The 21,036-nt window shown below is 37.8% G+C and overlaps 1 protein-coding gene across 1 annotated transcript; it reads right to left on the bottom strand.

The window, feature by feature from the left end:
• Nucleotides 1–704: 704 nt before the first annotated feature.
• LOC131425379 (uncharacterized) lies at nucleotides 705–20,131 on the bottom strand. The gene is made up of 3 exons (XM_058587218.1): nucleotides 19,412–20,131; nucleotides 1,672–1,980; nucleotides 705–1,557 (listed from the first exon to the last, which is right to left on the bottom strand). The coding sequence occupies exons 1-3, from the start codon at nucleotides 19,421–19,423 to the stop codon at nucleotides 808–810; spliced, it is 1,071 nt and encodes a 356-aa protein (XP_058443201.1). The 5' UTR covers nucleotides 19,424–20,131; the 3' UTR covers nucleotides 705–807.
• Between the last annotated feature and the right edge of the window lie 905 nt (nucleotides 20,132–21,036).

Below are 21,036 nucleotides of genomic sequence, written 5' to 3'. Positions count from 1 at the left end.
GGTAGCAAAAGAACCAACTTCGGCTATTCCGTTTATCTGAATCCGGTTTCGGAAGAATTGGAAATAGTGATTAAAAACTGCAAAAAGGATCTCACTCACTTTTCTTGGAGATGGCCAAATCGATTTTCACAAACTTATATTTTCAAATATTTCTTTAATTTGTTGAAGATACTACTTTCGGTTCCGGAACTATAGGTTAAACAGGATTTGTAGAGTTTGTGAGATTAGGTCCGAACAAATTTTCCTATTTCTATTCACTGAACAGTTGTTTTTGCGAATTTCACGATTATATTTATGATGTAATGAGTATTATGAGAAAGGCATCATTACACCACTAGGTGGATTAAAATAGGTTTTGTAGAAGCTATAGATTTCTAGTTATAATTGTTTGAGAATAATGTGGCTAAAACACATACACGCTTTTGAAAAATTAATTTTGAGTGAAAAAAATGTCTGAACCAGTGATAAACTTCATTTGCAATACCGATCATAGATGTAAAGTCTTATGCATATCCAAGGGGTCGGGCCGGATTTTTTGGATTATTTCTGGACGATTTGACGTGGAATTGCTTTATAGTCATTGATATCAGTCTGAAGTGAGATTTTTCAAACTTTGTTGATTAGTTTCAGGCTAACCAGCTTTCACAATAGATCATGTTGATGCCGCTTTAGGGAATTATTGTGATTGAACGAAATGATTATGGTTCTGGTCCTATTAAAAAAATTTATTAAAAAATTCGATCGATGAACAATGAGTATCCTACAAATGTAAAACGCGTGCACGAAGATTCATGGTCAGCTTTCTGTTTAAAGCTGTTCGGCCTCCTTAGCACCGGATGGAATCGGTGGCGGAGGTACGTCCGGAATATCTTTGTTCTTATTCGCATTATTCTTTATGCTATCGGCAATTGCTTCCACCGGGGGTGGTACTTCCGGTTTACTATCGTCTATGACAGCAGCATCGTCTGGTTTTTCGATCAGGACTGGAGCAACAGGCGGAATCCCCGGTGGTCCAATCGGTGCTCCGGTAGGATTTTGAATGTTTTCCTTAGCTTGCGCTTGCAGTTCTTGTTCGCGGCCATTTCGGTTGAACTGAGCCGGATCAACTGAGTTATCTATCGGACCGTTTGGTCCGAGGTTTTGTGCGAAGTAAGGGTTCGGTTGTGCCAACTGAGGAAAATAACCAAAAGGCGGTAGTACAGATTGGTACTGCGAGGGATTGTAGTTTCCAAAGGAGTCATACAGCACCGGGAAATTGTACGGATAACCTTGCAGGTTGTTGTAGGCAGGTGCATTTTGTCCGTTGCCGTTGTAAACCGACAGGGGAATCAAACTGGGTGGGTAACCGTACTCATTCAACTGCAATGGATTATTTTTCGCATCTGCTGGACGGGCTTCGTAATTTGGCCGAGGGCCTTCCGGGGCTTTCGGTGCGATGTTGTTGTTTGGTTCAGGAATGATTTCCGGCACTGGAGCTTCTCGCAGCGGAAGGTTGGTCTCCGGATACGGTTTGGCACCGGGAATTGTTTCGATTGGTGTGTCTTGAAGTTGAGGTTCCTGAGAAACAAACAAAAGGAAGCTAAGATTAACGCAATTGGGACATGAATTTGAATTTCATGAAATGGTCTAACATTTACTATACAGTATGAAGGAGGGACTTAGGCTTCTTACCGGTTCCCGGTTGATGTAGTATGCATTTCTTCCCTGAACTTGTGCGGAACTAGTTCCCGCGGTTTGTTGAGGCTGATACAATCCAGGGTAGCCATTGAACGCATTGTACAGACCGAAGGGACCGAATGCACCGAACGGATAGGTTAAGCCCGTCTCATGGACCACCGGTTGAACTACAGGATAGGCACGGCTCGGGGTCAAATTCTCGTCGGTCGTTATCACAGCATTGTAAACCTTCGGTGATCGTAGCAAGCCGCCCAGAGCTGGGCTGGAGCAAACCGTTGACAGCAGAAGTACGAGTACCGAAAGCTGGTGGAAAGAAAGAGACAAATGGTCGGTAAGTAAAGGTAAATAAGCTATAAATCACAAAACTGTTGCGGCGCACGTGCGGTTCGAAAAGTGATTGTTAAACGATGCAGTGAGCCAACCAACTGAGCAGAGACCTTAACATGATCGATTGGCTTCGCTGGCTAAGATTTAATTGCATCTTAGTGCGATAAGTTTTTTTTGCGTGATTAGAAACGCTGAAAGATTATATTCAAAACCGGTTTAGGCGTGATTGAAGAACATGTTTTTTTGGTATTGTGTTAATTGAGGTATTTGTATGGTTTACGAGTAATTATGCCCGTTCGGCATAAGCACATTCAAGGGCGTACAGTCATTTGCTGCGTTTGGTATATGCAGCGCTGTGGCTGTCAAGCCTGGCTAGCGTAATATGCTAAATTATGATTGCGGGCGGAGGTGGGCAAAACCGACGTTGTGTGCTCGATAAACGCCACTTCTATAGATATAGTGATATTTTCTAGGCGGAGAATGATTGTTGGATTATATCGCTGGTTACGTTTCTTTTTATTAAAGTTAGTCATATCGGTGCTCTTTGTTATGGATGGATTTATATTAGTATTATTCTAATATATCCAGTAATGTAGAGTAACAGCTGACTTCTACCCGCAATTCTATAAATTATAATCACCATTCAGAAATCTAAAAATTAATCATAAATAAGATTTTGCATATTTTTTAACTGTATGTCACAGTGATAATGAAGAGGCGAATTGTTCAATTAAAGTACTGTCATTAAAGCAAGAAAAATATGTTAAAAATTCACAAGATGAAGAGTTGGGTAGGAATCTGCTGTTGTGGAACTAAAAAAAAACACCCCTCAATCGCTCGAGCGACTGTGAATACAAAACTAGGCAAAGGGGAGCGTCTCCATAATTAGTTGATCTGTACCAAAATAATATACTCGAAAAACTAAAATATATGATTCATTGCAATGTCCACAAAACGTCATGTACTTTCGTGTTTTTTTTTCTAGATAAATCTTCCATGAAATGAGCCCTTTTCGTGTGGCCTAGAACTAAACAAACTTCGGTTCAGTCTAATATACAGTATGAGTCAGAAAACAATGAGATTCAAAAATTTTTAACTTCATCGGGGCTTAGTATCTTTACTATCAACTTTAAACATAACCTGTATTAACATAAAATGTTCGTAGAAGATTAAGCTTCCTCTTCACTCAATATGTCCGCCATTTGCATTTATGACCACCTCTAGACGACGCCTGAAGCTTTTGTAGACCTTGGCAATATAACCTGACATTTCTTTCCAATGCTTTGTTATGGAGGTCCGTAGAGATCATATTCGAGTGAGGATGTTTACATAACACATGGATCAATAAGTCCCGAGACTAAAGCAGAGATGGCGCTCGTAGTAAACCAGTAACCTTTGCTTGAAACGGGTCAAAATTATAAGTCGATCCGACCAGAAACAGCTGAGTTATCGAGGTTGGAGTAAAGACGTTTTGTAGTTTGTTTAAAAAATGGAAAAAACCGATTTTCGTGTTTTGATAAAACATTGAATTTTAATGGGTAAAAACACCGTGCAAGCGAAACAAAATATTGAAAAATCTTGTCCATCAAAAGCAACGATTTGTCGGTGGTTCGCCGAGTTTAAACGTGGTCGTACCGACACAAATGACGCGGAACGCTCGGGTCTGTGGAAGCCGTTACACCGGAAAATGAGAGTGAAGTGACAAAAATTATAATGAAAGATCGTAAAGTGAAGCTCCGTGAGAATGCTGAGATGACATCATATGGAAGTGTATTTACTATCCTTCATGAAAAATTGAGCATGAAAAAGGTTTTTTCCGTGCCGCGATTGCTTTCTATGGAACAAAATGCACCCTGCCACAAGTCGATGAAAACAATGGCGAAATTGAACGAATTGGGCTTTGATCTGCTTCCCCACCCCCCATACTCGCTAGATTTAGGCCCCAGTGACTACTGGCTCTTTGTTGATCTTAAAAAAATGCTCCAGGGAAAAAGAGTTGGCTCTAATGAGGAGATCATCGCTGAAACTGAAGCTTATTTTGAAGCGAAAGATAATTTTTTTTATAAATATGGTATTGAAAAATTGGAAAAACGTTGGAACTATTGTATCACCCTAAAAGGTGATTATGTTAATGAATACAAAAAAAATTTGCAAAAAAAATGTTGTTTCCATTGTTAGTCTCGGGACTTATTGATCCATGTGTTACACGGCTTCAATATTCGCCCATACATCAAAATCCGGAGAATATGCTTAGCCCGAAACGTGAATTGTACATCAGATACTTTCTTCGAACTTATATACAGTGAACAGCTTTTCATCCGTAAAGAAAATGACGGTGGACCTCTTCTTCAGATTACTAAGCAGTTTCTTGCTTTGCTCCACTATAGCTGCTTTTATTCTGTCAGTAATCAAATGTCTTTTAACTCGAGCTCTAGATTTTCCTTTTAAGTCATATTTCACAACTTTTCTTACCGTTGCTTCTGGTACATTAGCCTGGTTTGCCATTTTTCTCATGCTCCGAACGGGATTACGAGTTACTTTCATCTTAATGATTTGTATCAACCCTTGCGTTCTCTCAGATCACTTCTGACCACTTTCAGGATTTCTCGGTACTGTTGGGAGTCCAACTGACGCCTTGACATGGAATACAGTAGCCCTTGAACATTTTACAAGAGTCATGATATCTGAAACTAACTTCTGAGCGTGAAGCAATCTAAGGATATCATCCTTGTCGTACATTATTCAAAAAATCTTCCTTAATAAAAACAAATTCAAATATACCAATCTGTTTGTACACAATAACTAACAACTTGAGCAAAATTTTGTAAAACTAGGTTGAGTGATTGATGGTAAACTAATTGATTCGAAAGTGCGAATCTAGTGAGATTGTTGAATTGATAGCTGAATAGAACATAAGCTGCATTGATTCCATCATTCAATCTGAAGCCCGTTGGGAGTTGGGCAGTATAGATATTCAGCATACACTGTTCCAGATTGTTATTTTGTCGTTAATGACTTACTTTACTCTGGGGCGCCTTTTCAAAATGTACCCTCTGAGAGAGTGATAAGTTTTTGATCGTGAATATCTCTGGTTGTATCGAACGAATCAACATAATTTTTGCTACATGCCATCGGAAATATGATCACAATTTTATGATAAAATTTTCAGTTGTGTGACATAATTTAAAATAATTCAGAATTCAGTTTTTGCAATGACTGAGCGGAAATATATATTGGATTGGCTTCTCTGAAAGAAAAACTAACAGAAAAGATGAATTTTTGGAAAAAGATACGCTCAGAGACAGGACTCGAACCTGCGTTCTTATGCATTCCGTGCATACGCGCTACCATTTCGCCACTCTGATCTTGTTTTAGCCACTCTAAAACTCGAAACAGACATAGTAGCAACGTACATCGAACATGGTCTACATCCTGGCCGTCACCCGACCGATACCTTACATCCAAACATCTTCTCTGTCCATCAAACACTAGTCCTCTCGCTTTATACCTATTTCTCCGATCAAGCATTGAGTTTCGTTCAATGAAATGCAAATCCGAAATGAAATAATCGACAATAAAATTCTATATGCTGCTATTTTTATAGCCGTTAGGACCGCCCATTAGTGAAAAAGTTACCAACGTAATCACGTAAAAAGAAACTTCTTAACAAAAATTGGATCAGTTTGAATTTTATCGCCACTGCGAGCAGATTTATTGTTTCGCTTCCGACAAGAGCGATTACGTCACAGCTGCCAGTCGTTTGTATTGGTGAAAAAACAACGAAAAGGGGACAACGGTGGAGCATTACACAAAATCAGCCGTTCTAATGGCTCTAAAACTTTTCTAAAGAACTATTAGGATTTCTTCTTCGCAAATCGAAGGTAAAAGTCTTCAGTGGTTCTATTCTCCGGTAATACTTTTGTCGAAAATCGGTTTATCTATCTTCCGTATTTATTTATTTTTAGCGTTTCAAATAATTTTTTTCTCACAAAACTTCAATACCTCAATAACAAGATTGACATACAGAGAAAATATGGTTCCGAGTACTAAAACTCGTACCGAAGTGTGATGTATCAAATAATACATTGAAATGATTGGAAATTGAACGCAACAAAATATGGATCGACTCTTGCAATTCTTCCAAATACTACATCGTTGCGAAAACCGACTTTTTAATCAAGGCCGGAAACGTGGGACTACATTTTAGCGGCTAAATGCAAGAGTCGGATAAGTGCAATGTTTGAGTATCTTAGAATGCAAGAACCGGATGAAAACATTTATTTTGGAAAAACCGGTAAAGTTGTTGTCCCGTTTCCGCATTCAAAGATTTTTTGTCCGGTTCTAACAAAAAAGATGTTTTTAAACGATTCTTGCATTGCGCAATCCGTGTCCGGTTTTTACTCTTAATGCTTTTATCCAGTTTTTGCATTCAAAGATACTTAAACGGGTTTTCCAAACTAAGTTGCACTTATCCGATGCTTGCCTTCAGCCGTTCAATTTATAGTGATAGTGGATAGAAGCCAGGAAAAATAAATGTAAAAATATTGGTGAAACTATCAGGTATCAACTGGTATTAAAGAAGAAAACTCATGACACGTGTTTACCTTTCTCGTTTTTTGAAAGCTCATTGCTCAGTGACCTGTAGAAGGATTTATAAAATGTAACTACCAATAGATCCGAAATTTTTCAACTTCAACAACATTGAAGTGTTTCATCTAATACTATTAAAAAATCTGTCTGATTTGACCCCTGTCAGAGCCAGCCAATCAAAACGCGTTCTCAGGAAAAGATTTTCTGCGGTACAACTGCATCGGTATAAAAGATGAACTTTCCTCTTTTTCTCATCATTTGCTGAGCAATGCTTGCCCAATCAAGCAATACGGGAGAACAAAATCGAAGATGGCACGCTTTTGGAATGAAGCGAGCGCCCAATTTGCTTAAAAAGTGTTTCTAACTGCTATTCGGAAGTGTGAAGGAAAAGTGTCACTTTTTTTTTTGTCGTGAATACGACTTACTTTACTATGGGATGCCTTTTCAAAATTTACCCTCTGAGACTGAGAGAGTGATAAGTTTTTGATCGTGAATATCTATGGTTGTATCTAATGAATCATCATAATTCTTGCGACATGCCATCGGAAACATGATCACAATTTTATGATAAAATTTTCAGTTTTGTGACATAGTCTCAAATAATTCAAAATTAAACTTTTCTGAAATGTTTGGTATAAACGAGTATCAAAGAGGATAGTTCATAAGGCGCGTTTGCCTTTCTAGTATTTTTAAAGCTCATAGCTCAGTGATCTGCGAAAGGATTTATATAATCTAACTACCAATAGAAACGAAATGTTTCAACTTAAACGTGTATATCAACAGCATTAAAGTATTTCAATAGTGCACTATTGAAAAACCTGTCTCATTTGACCCATGTCAAATATCTGCTGCTGTACAGCAAATCGTCCGGGAAAAATGTTCCGAAAAGTGGTGAATATCGCAGTGAGTTCCTCAATTTGGTCCTTGTGAATGCTTCAATAAATTATGCACATCCGAAATGAATTAATCGACATTAAAAATCTGTATGCGGCTATTTTTATAGCCGTTAGGACCGCCCATTAGTGAAAAGGTTACAACCGAAATCAGGTAGAAACAAGCCTCTCAACAAAACTTGAATCAGTTTGGATTCTATCGCCACTGCGAGGAGATGTGTTTTGTGTCGTCTACACAGCTAGTTTCGCTTTCGACAAGAGCGATTACGTCACAGCTGCCAGTCATTAGCATTGGGAAAATAACAACGGTGGAGAGCATTGCACAATATCAGCCGTTCTAATGGCTCTAAAAGTTTTCTAATGAACTATTAGGATTTGTTACTCGCAAATCGTAGGGAAATATCCTCAGTTTACTGCAAATCTAGAACAGTTTGCTTAGATTTGTGCACTTTTCGCTGTGTGAAATTCACAGTAATCGAGATCAAGTGAAGCTTTCTTACATAGCATTAGCATAATTCATACAATTGATATTCGGAAGTGTTAAGGATCATGTCAGTTGTTTTCGTATTCACGACAACCAGTTATGTCTCTGGGATTGCCCACCCGCTTTTTTCTTATTCACGACATCCAGTTATGTCTCTGAAATTACCCACCCACCTTTTTCTAATAACGATACAAATTCTGTGCAAGAAAAATAACGACTTGGAGAGTATTAAGCTCTGCTTTAAATCAACCCTTATTGATTGGTATGGTGAGTTTGAATGACGTGCAAAAACCGACGATGCGTCCATTGTTATGGAAAATCAAAAAGCAAAATTGCAATGCAGGAGATAGCTGACATCGTGAAGATATCAGAAGAAAGTGTGTTAACAATTTTGCAGGAGCACTTGAATATGAAAAAGAAAATATATGTAAAGTGAATACCGCGTTTTCACACAGTTGATGAAACACAACTTGTCATAACGATGACTAAATTCCATGAATAGAAATTCGGATTACTGTCGAGCGCCCCATATTCTTAAAGACATTATATTATTAAGATATCCAGCTTTCACATTTTACGAACAAATCATTAGCGATATACTTTGTTGCGAGCATGGCGCCCTCAGGCGAATCCGCATCGAATCTCGTACATTCAAGTAGGTGAGAGATATGTCAAATTCGTGCACGCCAAAATAGTAGCACTACGTACCCATATAATTGACATGATAGGTTCTATGAGATGCCGTGCGATGGCGTAGCTGAAATGAAGACTGATTTCTTTTCAAGCTGACAGGGTCTGATATTCGCGAGCTTTAGTCCTCAGCAACTGTTTTCTGTTCTCAGTTTAAGAAAAAAAAAACTTTCTGGAAAGAGATTTGCATCGAATGATGAGGTCATTGCTGGGACTGTTTTTTTATGGATAAATAGTGGTAGAAAAGTGACGTGACATGTGTTCGGAAAGTTTTTGGAGTTTTTTCTAGTGCACGTCATTTGAAAACAAAAACTTTCAATCGAAATTTTCTCATAACGGTATTTAGTTTTACTTATGAGGTTTATGAGCTGTAAAAAATTGCATTTACAGTAAACTTAATGGGCCATTATCCTTCATTTTTTTGCAGAGTGTGACGAACATCTCAAATTAGGATTCGAACGGTGATGATGCCGATTTCAGCTTTCGCTTGATTCGAGAAATAATTTGCTGTTTGTTTTGACCCTTCCAGCCTTCGTAGTATCCCATATGTCATTTGGAGGATTGTCCTTTTTCGGCACAAATGGTATTTTGTTGTCCATTTAGCCAATTTATCATTTTTTTTGCATGATGACAGATGTAAGATCTAGCCAACATTATTCCATCTACAGCGTGATATTTTTCAATAAACTAAAATTTGATCAGTATCCAACGAGGAAAACAGATTGGAAACATGTCATGCGAATGCAACTACCGGGGAAATTGTTTTGCCAATTAAACTACTCCCCATATGAAAACACATGAAGAGACAGCCTGATTGACTAGAAGGACCAAGCATGCTTCGCTTTACTTGACCGCCACTGCATTCAATTAAAGTTCAATAATGAGTCCTGTAATTCTCTAATATTTGAGGTTGTAACCTTCAAAACAGTATTAAAGATTTCAATGATCAGAAGAAGTTGTGGCAAAGAAACATCTGGCGAAGGCGTTGGGACGTCGGCCTCTGCGAAACGGGTAGACTCGTGCTGAACGGAATCGAAAGGAAAAGCGGTGAAAGAATAAACATCCGAACTCTTGGCACCCACAACTTCACCGATCCAATGCAAAAATGTCGAACGGTGCAATTTCCACAAATCGTGACCGCTGCAGAGGAATCGGGCCGATTAACGATGATTGAATGCATTCCGCTGGCGTTACGGCAGTGGCGGTGGCGGCGGCGGCCACGATGCGATGAACGCAGCTTTTGATTTTGTCGTGGGTGCTCTGTTGTGTTAGTGGGTCTATTCGAACGGTGGCTCCAGGGGGTTACAAAATGTTTGCTGTATGTTTCTTCCGAATGTGAACTCTGCGCCTGGCATGACTTTGAGCGGCCTGGCAGTGTGATCTGTAGTCTGGCTTTGGGCCGGTGCTCTCTATTCAGTTCTACGGCAATTTAAGGTAAACGAAAGGAATCGGCTTTATAATGCCATGCGATGTGGGTCAGATGTTCGTTGTACCCAGAAAGGAAAGTGAAAACTTTCAAGAGCTTCCTGAGAAATGAGCGAAAGTCGCCAGAACTGAACAAGGCTACAATTAGTTGTTGTGTTGGGTTGATTTTGTAACAAATGATTTTTGTCTGTGTTTGGAAACCTTTTCAATGCCGTATTATTTCAGCGAAAGTGAAATTTCTTTCTTTTATAAATAATCTGAATCACATGGTTTTGGGATAAATTATTATGTTTCACACACAAAAACGCAATGTTGAATAATAGTAGTATGCCAAAATCGACTCGAACTTAACTTGCCAATATTTGTTATGCAACTAAAAAACCGTCATGTAGTAAATTAATCTCTATCTTCACTATTGAAAAACGCAATTCGTTTCACTCCGCAGGTAAATTCGGTTGCATTATTGCTTCTGCCGTTTTTCCTCTCGGGCTATTTATCGAAACAGAAAAACTTACGATAAACATATGTTATAAGATCATAGAAAGAAAAAAGTAACTGCAATACTCGGCATGATTACTAACTAACGTGTGTTTCGTGTACAGGCAGGCAGTCTATGGGACCACTATTGTTCGAAATGGCATCGGTTAGCAGGTCGCAATAAGTGATTCTCTTCGCTGGGACGAGAGACGACGAACCCACATTTGGAAACGACGCATTTATTGGCTTACTTGCATTAGAAACTTCGTGCCACTGAGTTTGCAGTTGAGAGCCCTCGACTATTGACTCATAGCTCCAAGTGCTCTACAGAAGCAATCTCATTTAATGAGTTAAACTATACATGCCACTTTCTCGCCTTTAGGTTTACTGTTGCGTCCTAAATTACTTCGATAGAATTAACAGTCTTTGTGTAGTTTAATAAACATTTGATCAAAGCAGGCTATGAAACGTGATGCAATCGAGAACAGATTTCGTTTATAATACTAATGTCCAGTTCAAAAAGATGTAAACCAAACTAAATGAAACACTGTATTTTCCAACATTTTGACAAATGAAACTGTATCTCAAATTCTAATATCTTGGATTGGATCTTCGCCAGAGTGATTTAATCAGTTCAGTTCAACACTACGCCACGGTATGTCAATCTTATTCTTGACAAAAACATCAATCCTTCCGGCGGGTGTTGAATTTTGTTTATCACATCTGTTTGCGGAAAATTCGTAACATTTTCGGCAGACTACAGAACAGTAACCGGGCACAGGCAAAACAATTGCTCCCACGTCACGCCCTCGCATACTCCATTGGCTACAATTAGATTCTCCCCACTAGAAATGACGGTACTCTAAAAACAAACTCGAAACGGAATTGAAACGGAATAAACCACAAAATATGGGAGTTGTTTCGGATGGTGGTACCAAACTGAACAACGTGCTCTAAGTTGTATGACGAAAACCATGCTGAACAAATAGTAAATTTGCACTTTGAATGTTAATTGGCCTCAGCGCAATTTACACCTACGCAGATACACATTCGACGTAAAAGTGGCCAATGGTGCTCAAAATAGTTGTAATATGTTTCGAATGAACAATTCACTAGAAATGGTAAGGCTTGTTCGCGACAAAATGTGCACACTCCAAAATACGTTTATCTCTGGAAATACTTCATCAACGCGTGAAATATTTCGCAAACTGATGGACGTATGTCTGTTTCTAGCGTAAAATCAGTTCTTAGTGATACTACAAAGCAAATGCAAAAAACTACGGTATCCTGAAGTTTCACTAGGTGAAATAAAAAAAAACATCCTGAAATTTTTCTTTGCATATGTCATTTACGCGTATGTTCTTCTTTTTTTTTTTGGTACAACACTTGTTACTGATGCAATATTGTCTTATGAATCTTTCAAAGAAGCTTGGTTCATAACGTTCTTAAATCGTTCGATACACTGTTTGACAACGGCCAGATAGGCAGAGAACGGAGTAAAAACGAATCTCAGGAATCACCAGAAGGATGCGAAAATGAAGCAAATATTGCAAAAGAGATAGGATCTTTCGGTACGTATTGTGACTAGAAAAATAAAACAATTCTCCAACATTCGTCCATACTTTCAAGTATCGGCGTGGTATAAAATCGTTTAATGAGATTGCAAATTATATCGCAAATATTTGACGAAGTTTTCCTGTGTGATAAAACACGATGAAACTTATGTGGTGGAAGACTTTAAGTAGCTTCATGAAATGTCCTTTTATACTTCTATGCCACTGAACGCTGTAGAGGTGCATTTCACGATGAAGGAAAAAATATTCGGTTTGGTAGGCAATATGCAGCTGATGTTGAGCAAGCCAAAGCTTCTTCACTAAGTCATTAAATTTTGTCAATTAACAGGTATTGTTGATTAATAACCAAAAATTATTTCAGTTCTACTGGTCCCCGGTCTCCAGGTCTGGAAAAAGTGATCAAAAACACCAAAATGGAACTCACAACGATTTTCCAGAGATGGCTGAACCGATTTTCACAGACTTAGACTCGAATTCAAATGTCTTATTGAACAATTCCGTACGAAATCGAAGGTCGATTTTTTCTTGTATTATTTATTTTGGCTCAAATTTTCCAAATGTAATCTTTATTATCAAAAGAGACAATATAAGTTTGCTATTTTTTAGGCGTACTTTTGAGAAGGGACTAAGCAAATATTCCTTGAAAATTTTCAATAATATATATTTCAGAAACGGTGGGTCCCATCGATTTGGTGTTTGATTTTTATTTTGAAAAGAACACTTATAAATCATATAGAAAGTCTATACAATCACTTAAAAAAATCGACTTTTTCACCCAGGCCCGGAGAGCTGAATGTCGTATACCATTCGAATCAGCTCGACGAACTAAGCAAATGTCTGTGTGTGTGCGACAAACATTGTCACTCACTTTTCTCGGAGATGGCTGAACCGATTTTCACAAACTTAGATTCAAATGAAAGGTCTTAAAATACCAGAAGAATATCCCAAGTTTCATTCAGTTTAAACCCTGCTTCCGGAGGTAGGGTGCTTAGTGTAAAAATATCAGTTTCAAGATTTTTTTCCTCTTTGTATTGGCTAGTTAATTTCTCTAGCTTGCAGACCCTGAGAGTCTGAGAGTTGGTAACCAAACAAACCATGAATAGTCGCATGATTTATCTACTGAATTTTATCCAAGTCGGTACATTATTCTTCCAAAATTAAAATCTTCATAGAGAATTGTAAATAAATTATATATCCAGCTTCCGGTTCCGGAGGTACCGAGTATAATAATCAAATGTGATAAAATGGAGCTTCTCACATATGAATAGATTTCACTAACTTAAACTCAAATGTAGAACATCAATGTAATAGTATTATGCAACAGAAGTCTTCAAAACTATTTTCTAATTTTTTTGTATTGTAGTATTTCGGGGATTTTCTGCTGTAATATACAGGATAAAAAGAAAATGAAAAAGACATCATTACACCACTAGGTGGATTAAAACAGGTTTTTGATTTGTTATAGCTGAAGTCCAAAGTAAAATACTGTCAAATTTCTGGAATGGCGAATTTATATTTGAAAAAGTTATATATTTTAAAAATAATCATAAAAATATTATTTTCAATTATTTTTAACCAAAATTTTATGAAATAATGAAAGATTCCAATGAAAAAGATGGTAATCAAAATTTTGCTGTATGCTACCGTTCTAGAGATACAGCGGTTTGAAAAAATTCGGGAAATTTTTATTTTTGGAAACGATTTGAGTTTATTAGCAAAAAAGCTTTTTTTTCAATTGTGAAACTCATGGAAACTACTACGTAATGTAAACAAGAATTGAATTGATGTTTACAAAAACAACAAACATAATTTCTAATGAATAAGTTTCACATTTGATCTTCAATACAACTGCTCGTTACACAAACATGAAACTTTAAAAATATTCTGCACACAAATAAATGGTAATACTACTAATACTTGTAGAATTAGTCTTTTATGTTCTAGTAAATAGAAATGCTGTATTTCTGGAACTTTTATGATAATATTCTCATGTAGGCAAGTTTTGCATTCATTTCAAGCAGATAAATCTGGTACAACTTATTTTCAAGTTTCGAATTGTATTTCTAAAAATGAAGGAATCTGCACACACTGACCTAATAATTCATGAGGCAACCAAGACTAGGCGGACTCGTCAGCAAAATAGTTTTTACTGTGAGGTTTTCAAATCGGATTACCATTTTTTGAGTAGAGCATAATTTCACTATTTTTTTCTTCACAAGAGATAAACAGCCATTTCGGCATATATTGAGTCGGATACAATTATGACAGTCTTTTGGAAAATTTTTGATAAGTTGAACAAATGTTTTAGTTACTTCGTTTTTACATGACGATGTGAAAATTTTTGCAGAGCTTCTATAACTGCTAGTGAAACGTGGGTTAGTTGGTGATTTGCTGAACAATTTTTTCAGATGTGCCTTAAATTGTTCTATAGTGATTTTTTGGCTAGTATTGTAAAACTTAACAGTGATAAGTTGTACATTCGATTTTAACATATTTGATAGTCTTTCTGAACTTATCTAACATAAAAAACAATTCTAAAACAACTGTAGAATTTCAATAAGTTACATTTACTACTTGGGTTATGAACAAAATATTAAACAAACGTTTTCTTCGTAACATAAAAAAAATTCCCGATTTTTTTTGGAAATTTAGCGTTCTTTTATAAAATTTTGCTGGAAAATATAAAAAAATGATTGTCATGATTTCCAAAAATTTAAATTTTTATGAAAATATGTAACTTTTTCCAATTTCATTACTTCATTCTAGAAATTTGACAGTATTTTACAATATATCAAAAAATGAAATAAAAAAAAACAAATTTCATGTACTCCCCCCTATGGTGCTTTTTCAAGATCGAAAATTTTCAAACTTTAACCGCTGGGCAGCACCCTTTACTCATGTCCGATTTAGCTCAAGTTTTGCATGAGGACTTTTTTCAAGGTGCTTAAACTTTTGAACAATAGCGCTTTACGAAATTAGAGGTGATCCCAAAATATTGGCAAACTCATATACATTAGAGCGGTGGAAAACAACGTGTTTTGTCGGTTACGTCACTTATACCATCATATCTCCGGAACCAAAAGTCACAGCCATTTGATCTTTGAACTTGATCTAAGGCCCGATAGTAGCTTTCAAACGAGCCCAAGTTTGTTAAAATCGGTTCAACCATCTCTGAGAAAATTGAGCGCGTAAAAATACAACGCGTTTTGTCGGTTACGTCACTTATACAATCATATCTCCGGAACACACACATACACACACAGACACACTCATACACACACACACACACACACACACACACACACACACACACACACACACACACTCATACACACACACACTCATACACACACACTCACACACACACATACACACACACACACACACACACACACACACACACACACACACACACACACACACACACACACACACACACACACACACGGAGAGAGAGAGAGAGATTTTCCGATCTCGTCGAATTGAGTCGAATGGTGGTCTATAGAGAAAGGCAAAAAATCTGTCATTTGCGGTGGAATTGCTCTATTGTCACATAGGCTTCTGTGGAGTTTTGTCCGGATCTTACTTCTGGATCCAACTTCTGGTTCCGGAAATATAGGATGATAAGTGTTGTCAATTTTGAGATGCCGTGTATAGTAACGACGCAAAAATAACGCTTGTTTTTTTTTGAAAAAGCAATTGAAAGTATTTTGAATAATCTCACCTTAATAGTGTTTGCTAATAAGAAAGAAATAATTGCACCAATACATGAATACTCAATTTGTAAAATCTGGAAACAACTGCGAAAATCAGTGTTTTGGTTTATGCTTCAGTTTTTCGCCATTCGAATCTTTTTATTGCTTAGTTATAACGCATTGAAATGCCCGAACAGTTTTAGATATCGATGAATCCAAAATCTCTTATATACGTTGATGAGAAATGCATCAATACCCTAGTAGATGGATTCAATCAGTTTATTTATTTTTTACCCTTTAGATTCGATTTGGAAATTGAACGTAATGTTCATATTTACATGTGGGACATTGAACAGTACATTAAACTAACGCAGAACCAACGCGTAGAGCTAAAAACTGTTGTTTTGTGCCAACGCACTTTGACCTAAAATCGAAACTGTTCCTACTCGCAATCGTCGAAGGACGCTGCACTTTTGATTTCAATAGACGCTTCATCTGGTTTTTCTCCCATTCAAGATCCACTATCTCTCGTCTGATGTAGATACCATTGTTCATCACGACTGGCAAGTAAAGGTTTGATTTGTGCAGCTTCTCTACTGAACGATACGAAATAAACAATGTTTCAATGCCCCGGTAAGAATGCCCTTTGCAGCAGTCTGAGGGAAAGAATGTCGGTCGGGATCACGCTCGGTCAATTATATATGCATCCAAGTGACCTGGATGTGCCACGCGGACGGATTCGATCACGGAACTGCATCTTGAGCGAAGCGTTATGTACAAGAAACTACATCACGTCATGCCGACAACGGATTTTCAAGGTTGATTTATTGATATTTTTAATGCAAGCAACCAGGAAAACTGTGGCGTGGAAAGAAATATCAATATTTACAAAAACTATGAAATTAGTCAGATGATCGTCGTCGTAGTTAAATGATCAATTATCAGGATCTTCATTGCGGTAGGACAATGAACGATGGTTGCACAGTGAAGAATAATGAATTATTATACAATGGGTATTGTTGAACAATCCGAAATGCAACGGTTGAAATGACCTTAAGCTTTCAGTTTGAGTTAATTTATTATCTTTTTCATGATTTATTTCATTATGACGTAAAGCCATGATTAACTAAATTTATCAAACTTCTTTTGAAATGATTATAGTCACGTTATTGCCACTTACCCTTAGAGCCAATGTATCGAGCAGAGACAGAAGATCTCATTCTAACTTATGGTTTGAGAATATGACTATTACCCGAAAAAAGGTCCTGCTAACCCTCAGTTTGATAAACGTATACTGAAGGCGTTCGAGCAAAAGAAGGAGATTTCAGTTAGGGATGTGGCCAAAAAAGTGGGTACTTCGAAGTCAAATGTTCTTCGTGCTAAAGAACGTTTGAATCTTCGAACCTATAAGAAGCAGAAACAACCTAAACGTAGTCCGAAACAAGAAGCATCGATCAGGCCGAGGGTTCGAAAGCTGTACAATACGATTCTTGCTGGAAATTTGAACTGCGCAATCATGGACGACGAAACCTACGTGAAACTCGATTACAAATCCTTGCCGGGACCACAATATTTACGGTGCGAGAAAGGCAAATGTTAAACCAGTCCGAGACATCGATTGAAGTCGAAATTTTTTTTAAAGAAAGCTTTGGTCTGGCAAGCAATTTGTAGCTGCGGTAAGATTTCGAAACCCTTCATCACCACTGCTTCAATGAACAGCGAAATATACATCAAGGAATGTTTACAAAAACGACTTCTACCCATGATTCGAAGCCACAAGGATCCTGTTGTCTTCTGGCCAGATCTTGCTTCTTGCCACTACTCGAAATCAACGGTAGATTGATATACTACCAAAAATGTCACTTTCGTCCCATAAGACATGAATCCACCAAATTGCCCACAACTTCGACCAATTGAGGAATTTTGGGCGTTAACGAAGGCACATCTTAGAAAACATGTCTCGGTAGCCGAGACCATTCAACAGTTCGAAAAAGATTTTAAAAAAGTGTCAGAACTTGTCGCCAAGAAGTCTGTACGGAATTTAATGAAGAACGTTCGCAAGAAGGTGCGCCAGCTAGTCTACAATGGCTAAGTAGCAAATGTTGAGAATAATATTCTGTTGTTGTAGTCTAATATTATCAGTATATCGAATAAAATTTGAATATCTAACACTTGTGAATAATTTACAGCGAAATCAAAGTGCGTCCATACTTTCTGGGACAGTCTTTATGAAGCTAATTTGGTGTAAATTAACTCTTCAAAATCGTATGCTGGATCAACACAGTGCAATATCATGACATTGGTTGAATTTAACTTCATGCCATTTTTCTAGGAACGCGCTGGAATAGTACGGAATCGTTCCGTGACAGGAGAATGATAATGATAATGACAATTGCTTCTGGAATCGATGAGCGTTCTGACGAGTGAAGTGTCCATGGAACTCATGTAACAAAATGTTTTCCAAACGCTGATACAATGTTCCCGACCGTGATTGTTTCGCTAGATTTGAACATGAACGTAATATTTCGTGTGTGTGTCATGGACAGACTGTTGCGAACTGGTACTTCAAAAAAGTAAGTCGCGATGTTGTACGTAGTACTGTCACGATATTTTTGGCGATATTCACGATAGATTGAAATACCAGATTTTGGTCTACGTTGTTCATGAAAGGTCCCTATCGGAAATGATTGCGAAGTGGATGAACACCATAAATAGACACCGGATTGTTATGGATGGCATGAAATGGAAGTGTCGAAACATTTACCAAAAAACCTCAAGTAATTGGCGCAATGTATGAAAACTGAACTTAATACTTGTATAAAATTGTCCTAAAAAATTGGTTTTTATTTGATCGGTACTTTATGTTCCCACTTTATGTCTAAGATGTTAATCAATTTCTCCCCGGTGAACGACATCAGTTAGGTTAAAATCGGGGCTAAATAAATAGATTAAAAACGTTAATCTGGGAGAGTAGTTTTGACACATAGAAAAAAAATATCACTTTTTATTTGCATTGGCGTTCATAGAACAAGAATATATCAAGAACTGTAAGAACTTTTCACGTCGAACAGTTGTTCTTGTTTAGCGTTGGGAATGCCAAAGTTTAGCGTTGGTATCGTTATTATTACTGAAACTGAATAAATTCACAAAAAAAAGATATTAAAAAAAATTATTGATTAAAAAATTTGTAGTGTATCAAACCATGCATAATATTGTATGAAAATCAAATGAAAATTTCAATTCAACACCGTTCCTTCATTAATTTCTGAATAATTAAATTTGTGGGAGCGAAATAATAATAATATCTATAGAAAACGCTGAGAAAAAAATGAATATTAATATTTGCTTTTTTGATGATATGAAATAGATAGCATTTAGCTACAGTATCGTATTATCCCCTAATGGAGCAAAAAACAAAAAATAAAATCCAACCTAACTCCAACATACGGTACCCGCTAAATCAATCTGATTGTGTCAAATCAATTGAAACATACTATTTGTCATAGTAATTCCATCAATCATACTGTCGTTTCAGTTTAACGTATTTCAAATCTATTACCATGGAGAAAAAAAGCTTACCTTGTTGGTCATGATCGCGCAGTCCTTGATTCCTGTTGCTATTGCTAGTATTATTCGTACACTAAATCAAACTCTGCCGGCCAAGAACTGGATTGCTTTCGTTCTGTAGCGCCTACTGTGCAGACTTGTGCGGCGTTCGGTACTGTTTCGTACTGCTCAATCGAACAGACGCCAAACAACAGACTTCAATTCTAGTTCAGTTCACACCCGTACACTTCTCCGCTAGTCTGCTAGAACTGCTCGGTAATTAAAATCTAACCGGTTCCAAGACAAACTTTGCGAGATTTGTTCAATTCACAATTGAATTATCGTGGGACTTCCAAAGCGTCGATTACACACAGAAACGGGCGGCGGTGAGTTCTCAGATACGTCGCTTGTTCTGCACACTTTCACACGCATCGACTGTTGTTGATGTTTTCACGCGCAACTGTGCTAGTTTTGGCGCACGAATAAAAGCTCGCTTGATCCAAGTGCGGTCGTTGACTAATCACTTCTGAGGCCGTGGTCCACGTCCTATTCTATGGTCTACGCTTCTAGTGCCCCCAAACTGTAGGTAGGCTTTGCCGACAGATTCAACTGGTTCCGAAACAGATGTTTTGCAAACTTGGTATACAATTTACGCGCACATGACAAAATTCACTTAGCACTTTTCAGCACGAAGAATTGCACGAACATCAAGCAGCTCACACGCGGTGCCAAACTGTTTACTCCAGCACTGGAAGTGCTCAAATGGGGATACAGAATGACTGTTTACCTTCTTTTATAATAAGTAACATAAACCTTTTCGCGTCTCACGGCGGGGCCCGAGCGAGAGGGTCGGTCACAGTTGTGTGTTCGTATCTAGACATAATCGTAAGCTCAGGTTGAGGTTGAGAGGAGAGAAATTTTGCTTGCCTGCATCACGAAGAAAAGCGTGACTCGCGTTTTCGATGGGATAAACCTATTCCACGGGCAGCCGATTCCGGATTTCTCAGAGCTTACTCCACTCATTGACACAGTTTATGGCCACTGTATAACAAATTGGCTTACCGATTGTGATCGGAGCATAAGCGGCATATAATGCCATAGCTCCCGAAGGAGCGATGCAGGGCACACATAAATCCTTCAAATAAATATGCAAATTACAAATCATTCTCGATTCTGACCACTCCACTTCAAATTGTGTTCACGCCGTCGTAAATGCGTTTTTTTATTCATTCAAATCCAAACCACAGCGGCCATAAGATGCTTTGAACTTAAAGCTACAAATTAGCATAACTCAGCCGGGAACATCGAGAAACATTGCTTCTCTCTTGCACATCAACGAGGATCAGTTTTGGTGGAATCCGCTTGGATCGGACGGTTCTACCCGAGGTGAGGATTCTGATGCCAACGATGCTTCAGACAGTTAGATGTAGTCACTGACGGATAGAGAAATGGTACTTCACCAGTGCAGCGAGCGGAGCGAAAAACTATTCCGGGCACGTATGTAGTTTTTCATTCATAGATTCCTACGCGTGCTCGGCCCAGCTCTGTTCTATGCACAAGTTAGACTTGTACAATTGATGTTTAGCTTTTTGTTTTTTTTTCTGTTCTCACACCATTTAGTCACCAAGTGACCTGCCGGGAGTGCCAATTTCTCGAAA

The sequence above is a fragment of the Malaya genurostris genome, chromosome 1 (genome assembly GCF_030247185.1).
Source record: "Malaya genurostris strain Urasoe2022 chromosome 1, Malgen_1.1, whole genome shotgun sequence".
Lineage (NCBI taxonomy): Eukaryota > Metazoa > Arthropoda > Insecta > Diptera > Culicidae > Malaya > Malaya genurostris.
The sequence above is the reverse complement of the archived record's forward strand: the minus strand, read 5'-3'. Positions and strand labels throughout refer to the sequence as shown.

Excerpts from the sequence above, each read along its gene's own strand:
- LOC131425379 (XM_058587218.1), bottom strand. Across the intron at positions 1,558-1,671 it reads ACTACATCAACCGGGAACCG|GAACCTCAACTTCAAGACAC; the intron begins GTAAGAAGCCTA and ends TTTGTTTCTCAG.